This window comes from Electrona antarctica (genome assembly GCF_951216825.1).
Source record: "Electrona antarctica genome assembly, chromosome: 4".
NCBI lineage: Eukaryota > Metazoa > Chordata > Actinopteri > Myctophiformes > Myctophidae > Electrona > Electrona antarctica.
Window position 1 is genome coordinate 36,608,786 of NC_136809.1, and position 7,710 is coordinate 36,616,495.

A 7,710-nucleotide genomic window follows, 5' to 3' on the forward strand; every position below is an offset into this window, starting at 1 on the left:
GTGGCAAGAGTATCCGTATCTTTTTTTATGCACAATTGAGACTTAAACTCAATTAATTCACAACCATCTGGGAATATATGAAGTGTATTACAATGTTCTGCCTACTATTAATCATATCATATCATTACCACCATTAATCTTCCTCGACTTTCCTTTCCTTTCCTTTCCTTTCCTTTCCTTTCCTTTCCTTTCCTTTCCTTTCCTTTCCTTTCCTTTCCTTTCCTTTCCTTTCCTTTCTCTCCCCCCCCCCCCCCCCCTCTCTCTCTCTCTCTCTCTCTCTCTCTCTCTCTCTCTCTCTCTCTCTCCCTCCCTCTCTCCCTCTCATGCAGGTCCCTAACTTTCTGAGAACATCCACGCCTATGTCGTCAAGGGATACTGCCGTCGGGGAACATGAGTAGTTGCAGGGGCCAAAACCCTTCGAAGCGAAACACCTAAAATGGGGACTGACCATCCTGCCGTGCTGCTCGCTCAGCTCTAATCACAGTGGAGAGACGCCTTTATTGCTGACCTTTCTCTCTGCCTACTGCGCCAGCCCGCTTACCCCTTCTCCTTTAGCCCTCCTTTAGTTTTAAACAGTTCAGCCCTCTCTTTTTTACCCTCGTCCATCTAGACAACCTGAGACAATCCTACCCTAAACCATGGTCAGCAGACTGCATTCTCCCTCCCTTCTCCTCTGTCTCCTGATCCCTATGCTGGTGTTTCTCCACCTGCCTGGCTTGGCAAGAGGGGACTGCTGGTTGATAGAGGGGGATAAGGGCTATGTTTGGCTGGCTATCTGCAGCCAGAACCAGCCACCATATGAGACCATCCCCCAGCACATCAACAACACGGTCAGTATATACAGTATAACTATCTAGCAATTTGCAAGGTACATTAATGTCTCTAGGGGTTTTAATATTTACTAGTAACATTAGCATGACATTAGGGTCCGAGTCTGAGACTATGACGGTATACAGTGTTTTCTAATTCATACAAGATTGGTGGGTCGCTTACACCATTAACCCCACACATTTGTCAGTGTTAGTCAATGGTACCACCCCATTTGTATCATTTGCATATAATTACTGCAAAGGGGGTTCATAAAAGCGAAATGGAATGGAAAGATGCCCTGTGCCCCGCTAATAAAATAAATGTTTGGCAGTGTTACAAATGTACCCACACCCACAGACTATATTATGTGCTCTATTCCAAAGTGTAATTTGGATGTCAGTTTGAGACTCAAGCAAATTGATCAACAATTGTAACCACTTAAACCCTATACCTAATCGTCCCCTATGGTTATCTTGTTTTTAAAATATTTTATGTCAGTGATGGAAATGGTCAATCTACAAGCTCACATGTTCTGCAGATGATCGTTATGGTATTCTGTGAATGCAGTCTATACTGAAGTTACACACTGACATGAACAACCAGCAGTATGTAAACTGTACTCTCAATTTAGCGCACGCACGCACGCACGCACGCACGCACGCACGCACGCACGCACGCACACACACACACACACACACACACACACACACAGCAAGTGTTTCTGCCAAGGTGAATCCATTCCAAGTAACGAGCAGCAGATTTATTGTGATGAAATGTAGTTCCAGTGCCATTGTGCTTTATGACTAATAGTCAACCATATCAGTATGACATGCCTGTCAGTGCTTCTTTCAGAATCTAGCCTATATGATGGTGTCAGACAAAGGACATGCTCCACATATTTGTAAAATATCTATCTTTTGCTAAACTGCCACTTTAGATGACATGCTTGCAGTCTCTGGTTAAAATTGTGATGATGATGATGATGATGATGATGATGATGATGATGATGATGATGATGATGATGGTGATGATGATGATGATGATGATGATGATGATGATGACGATGAGGATGAGGATGATGATGAGGATGATGATGGTGATGGTGATGGTGATGGTGATGATGATGATGATGATGATGATGATGATGATGATGATGATGACTGTACACAGTACAATTGTCAGTGGTAACTTAACCTGTCTACGTTATCCTGTAGGTTCATGACCTGAGGCTGAATGAGAACAAGCTGAAAGCAGTGCTCTTCACCTCCATGTATCGTTTCACCAACCTGACCGACCTCAACCTCACCAAGAATGAGATCAGCTACATTGAGGACGGGGCCTTTGCCGGACAGGCCAACCTACAGGTCCGCAAAGCAGAACTCCGATATTGTTACTTCTGTTTGATTTACTCTACTGTGTGTGGCTGAGTGCATGGCCTGTTTTGAGGAGTCGTCTTGACTCTCAGGAACTTTCAAATGAATGTGTATTGATGCTGAAACAGCGTTCTCGAGAGAAAACGGAAAAATAAAATATTAGATGTCCCTTCCGTTTAGACGGCAACAACGGTGATTGAAAACATAACTTCCAGAGTGGGAATCTTTTAAAACGCTCTGCCTCGTGTCTCCATGTAAACGGGCAGCACGGTGAATCCTCATCCTAGGAATTCAAATTGAACAAGCCATGAAACCACACTGCATTGGTGAATGTAAACAAACAGCCATGTGATACGAAGTAGAACGCAAGTGGTTCTACTCATGCGTGACTAGTCTATCTGGCAGTGCGTCACTGTCACTGCCCCCTACAGTAGCCACCTGGCATGCACACTACTGCACTTCCAATCACTGTTGTGCCTCCGTCTAAACGCAGAATAAAAAGTGAGAGGGCAACAGGACTTTGCCGTTTTCTCTAGAGACCGTTGCCGTTTCAATGTGATGCTCATTAGATGTGCAGCATTTTAATTAGGTGTGATTGACTGTGATTATCCGTTTTCAATCCCCGATTTAGATTGATGATGACTTGCTCTGTGCAGCTTTAAGGTCACTGGTATTATCCGTAGTAAGAGTGTCAGCTAAATGCCCCAAATGGAAACATGCTTAATATGTGCTGTTTTGACAGGTTCTCCAGCTGGGCTATAATAAGCTGACCAACTTAACTGAAGGCATGCTGAGAGGCCTGGGCCGCATGCAGTGCCTTTTCCTCCAGCACAACCTCATCGAAGTCATTGCCACCAATGCCTTCTGGGAGTGCCCCAGCCTCAGTAGCCTGGACCTGTCCTCCAACAAACTGGCCCGCATTGACCCCTCCACCTTCACAGTTCTCAACAGGCTGATGGTGTGCGAACTGGCAGGGAATCCCTTCCACTGTGGCTGTGAGCTATACAGTTTCCTGTCTTGGCTGGAAGCTTTCAATAATGTGACCCACACCTATGATCGGCTTCAGTGTGAGACTCCTCGGGAGATGTTTGGCTACCCGCTCCTGAGTCCCCTGCCTGGGCACGGGAGGAATGCTCGTTCAATTCTTTCAACAATTTGTCGGGATGGCATGATTATTCCTGGAATACCCTCCCTGCGTCCGGACATGGACGGCTCCGGGATGGGCCTGGATAACCCGGATCAGGGTCTCTATCACCAGCCCACTGTGACGTCCACAGCCGACCCTATAAACCACCAGATCTCCATCAAGCTTCAAACGGTGTCCTTCTACACCGCCTCTCTCATGGTTCAGATCCCCTTGCCATACAGCAAGATGTACATCCTGTCCCAGTACAACCACACTTTTGTTGCAGACATCATGCCCTTGAAAAACAAGAAGGAGATTATCACCCTGGATAAGCTGAAGCCTCACACCAACTACACCTTTTGTGTGGTGTCGGCGAGTAAATCTCAGCGATACAACCACACCTGTCTGTTCTTTGCCACGAGGGCATTGGGTCCGGAGGACCTGCAAGCCAATCCCTCTACCACTACCCACTACATCATGACCATCCTGGGCTGTCTCTTTGGCATGGTCATTGTGCTGGGAGTGGTTTATTACTGTCTCCGAAAGCGACGCATGCAAGAAGAGAAGGAGAAGGCCATCAGTGTGAAGAAGACCATCATAGAGATGAGGTAAGAAGCACTTTTAAATATTGCTTTATTGTTTGACTCTCACAGAGTTGAACTTGAAAAGCAACAGCAGTTTGAAATGAAAGTTCATGTATAACTTATGGGGAGGAAGTAGAGGAGATCACACATTAATAAATCATGGTTGTTTTCCTGTGATTGTGCAATGAAAAAGTCATTTGTTTTGTTTAGTTGTTTAGTTTGTTTAGCATGCTTGAACAACTAACCACTCATTCTGTGCATCAATACGGTTGTGAGCAACAGCATAGTCGCTGAGTGAAACTGAGCAGATCAGTGTGCTTAATTGCTATTTGAAAAACAAACATTGACATTTTAAAGACCACTTCACCCATTTTCAACATATCTTCATATAATTGGTTCTCACTAATGCTCATTATAAGATGGCACGCACCATTTCTGTACTTTCTCAAGAGGGCTATAGACAGTTCAGAAATCTGCCTATCAGTGACATCATCGGCAGGCAGGTTTGGTCATTTCAAACAAGTTTTCTATTTGTATATATGTATATATGTGTTCTCTGTGGACTGCCATTTAGATTTTGTGTGGTCCATGTACTGGAGTTGAACCAACACAACGTCACATAATGGCTGAACTCAGGGCTAATAATACTGTCACTGAAATTGATTTCCTCTGAAGGATTTATGCTGTGGGCTTCGGCAGCTCATTAGTTGTTTGTTTATTGTGATTCATAGAAAAGAAATAACTGGAAATCTATATTTCGAATTCCCAATAGTGCACTAGACTTCACTGAGGCTTTAGGCCTCTGTCTCATACCGATTGAGCTTTAATAAGCCCACCAAATTCAATGTCATCCTGTGGCCTCACTAAGAGGGCAAAATCAAACTCATCAACTCTTAATTGGTCTCTATTAAGAGTGTATTTAGTTATGCAGTGACCCTTAAAAGTCAGTCCACGTGTTTCTCCAGGTACGGCCCAGAGGCGGCGGCAGCAGTGGTTAACGATGCAGGTGCCATCCAGGCACACCACCAGCACCACCATGGTGGGACTGGGGGGAAACTACCCACGTCCGCCTCCTCTAGCACGGGCATGCTCCATGGCTCCACCAACACCAGCTCCTCCCGCCTCTCCACACTGCCCCAGGTGGAGAAAATGGCCAGTGCCTTCTCCGAGGCCATGGGCGGCAAGGCCAACTACATAGAGGTTAGGACGGGGGCGCTGGCGGGGGAGGGAGGCGTAACAGCAGGGGGAGTGGGCGGGGGCGGCGAAGTGGTGGTGGATATGCGCGGTGGGGTTGAGAACGGAACGGAGGCCGGAGTGGATTCAGATGACGACGACCACGGCTCGGTGTCCGAGATCTCCACCATCGCCAAGGAGGTGGACAAGGTCAATCAGATCATCAATAACTGCATCGATGCCTTGAAGCTCGATGCCTCCGCCTGCGCGGTCAGCACCTCTGAGCCAGTCTCTTCCTCTCAGCCACCAGCCTGCATCACCTCCCTTCCCCGCAACCTTCTGCCCCTTTCCCCGTGCCGCCCTGGGGACCAGGTCATGTCCTCCTCCCCCAAGATACACCCCAAGCCTCATTCTCAGCCTCACCTGCAACCTCATCCCCAGCCCCATGCCCAGCCTCACCTGCAACCTCATCCCCAGCCCCATGCCCAGCCTCACCTGCAACCTCATCTCCAGCCTCACTCGCAGCTTCACCCTCACCCTCACCCGTCCATGGCCCCTGTGCCGCTGGTCTTGCCCCTGTCTGAGCGGCCGGGCATCAGCGGCGGGGGGTTCCTCTCTCCACCGTACCGGGACCCACCACCTGCCAACGCGGTGCGGCCCCTCCAGAGGCAGCTGAGCGCCGACACAGCCGTTGCGGCGGTCATGAAGAACCGCTGCAGCACCCCATCCTCCATGGGGTCCGCCAAGAGTGCCCGGGTGTACAGCGTCGACGTGCCTGAGCAACGCAGCCCCTGCAAGTATCCTCCAGAGAAGGGAAGCCCTTGCAGCGGGGGAGGAGGGGGGTGCAGTGGAAACGGGATGGGGAACATTAACGGGGGCGGAGTGGGCGTGAACGGGGCAGGGCTGGGGTGCGGTAACGGGGGCGGGGGCGGGGGAGGGGTGGCGAGTGCGGGGCCACAGCAGCATCACCTGGAGGTGCAGCCGGACTACCATTGCTCCGAGCACCGCCACTCGTTCCCCGCGCTCTACTACGAGGGCGCCAGTGACTCGCCATCGCAGGCCCAGAAGGTGTCATTCCTCAAGCCGCTCGGGCGCTCCAAACGCGACGCCACGGCCACCTACTCCCAGCTCTCGCCCTCCCGACATCACAACTACAACTCGGGCTACTCCTCCAGCCCGGAGTACTCCTCGGAGAGCACACTGAGGATCTGGGAGCGCTTCCGGCCTTACAAGAAGAACCCGCGTGAGGAGGCCTCCTACATAGCAGCGGGCCACGCCCTGCGCAAGAAGGTGCAGTTCGCTAAAGATGAGGACCTTCACGACATCTTGGACTACTGGAAGGGCGTGTCTGCCCAGCAGAAGCTGTAACCTGACGTTACGGGGTTCAAAGTTGAGACGAGAAGAGAACGGCAAGGTTGGAATGCGACAGCAGACTTAGATAGTGGAGACGTCGCAGAGTAGATTCATAATATGTAGCAGGATTCCAGTGAGCTCTCAGAAATGATGGGGCATTAGAGTAGAGTGGACCCACAGTTAGAGGTTATCCGCCTGGGGGTTTCTATTGTTGTTTTTTTGGAAGGTATTCAAAAAGGTATTTCAAAGAATCAGGAAGGAACGAGGCTCCCTGTCCCTGGGCACTTTGGTCCTCGCAGGCCTCCATTGACAGTTTGAATCTCCTTTAATGAACACACGAAAGGTGGTGATGAGCATATACAGTAGCTTAGCTATCGCTCCAAGCGCAGCCCCGTTGACTTAAGCACCGTCCTTCTCTCCGTTAATCCCATCAAAACCCCATTCACAAAACAATCATTCCAGCGCACCGCCAGCACCTGCTCTCCTATAGAAGCATCATTTAGGGGGATAATAAGGGAGGAATTAGGCACCTTTGTGTTAGAGCTAGCCTGCGTGGGAGGCCGGAAGGACATTACAGGGCGTGATACTTATCGTGCTAATTGTTCTTCCTGGTAATTAGCTGGTGTAAGAAGAAGTAGGAAGTGATGGAGGGGGCTATGTGGAACCGTATGGGGAGGGAAACCCGGACAACGGCAGGAAAGTGCATGTGTGTGTGTGTGTGTGTGTGTGTGTGTGTGTGTGTGTGTGTGTGTGTGTGTGTGTGTGTGTGTGTGTGTGTGTGTGTGACTGTGTGACTGTGTGTGTGTGTGCGTGCATGCGTACAGCTTGGTCTGCAGCATGCTCATTGATTCGATACAGAAAACTAGCCATGTTTAACTGTAGGTGTGTGTGTGTGTGTGTGTGTGTGTGTGTGTGTGTGTGTGTGTGTGTGTGTGTGTGTGTGTGTGTGTGTGTGGAGGGGGGGTGGGGGGTCCGGTATTTTCTGTCCGCCTCGAGCCAGCGATGTGGATAGTTTAGTACAGATACTTTGCATATAGATAACAGCCCAGTCAGGGAAACGGTGCGCTTGTGTGAGCGTGCGCTGTGTGCGCCGGGGCACAGCCGCGTGCACACGCTTTGCTCGCCTATCCCGATAGTGTGAAGTAAGCCATTTCCAGGCTCGCAGGCATTTTTGTCTCCGAGCCCATTTCTTATTTACAGGTGTAGCACATTTCTTTTGATAAGGGAAGCTACGAAGGGGGACATTTACATTTCAATAGTGCTAGTTGCGCAGAATTCACAAGACGGGCGT

General features: G+C 49.5%; 1 protein-coding gene across 1 annotated transcript; it reads left to right on the forward strand.

Annotated features, from left to right (window-relative positions):
• Positions 1 to 638: 638 nt before the first annotated feature.
• On the forward strand, positions 639 to 6,434 carry LOC306922591 (protein phosphatase 1 regulatory subunit 29-like; the record flags this gene model as incomplete). The annotated part of the gene is made up of 4 exons (XM_079500298.1): positions 639 to 830; positions 2,025 to 2,174; positions 2,926 to 3,917; positions 4,859 to 6,434. The coding sequence occupies 4 exons, from the start codon at positions 639 to 641 to the stop codon at positions 6,432 to 6,434; spliced, it is 2,910 nt and encodes a 969-aa protein (XP_079356424.1).
• Between the last annotated feature and the right edge of the window lie 1,276 nt (positions 6,435 to 7,710).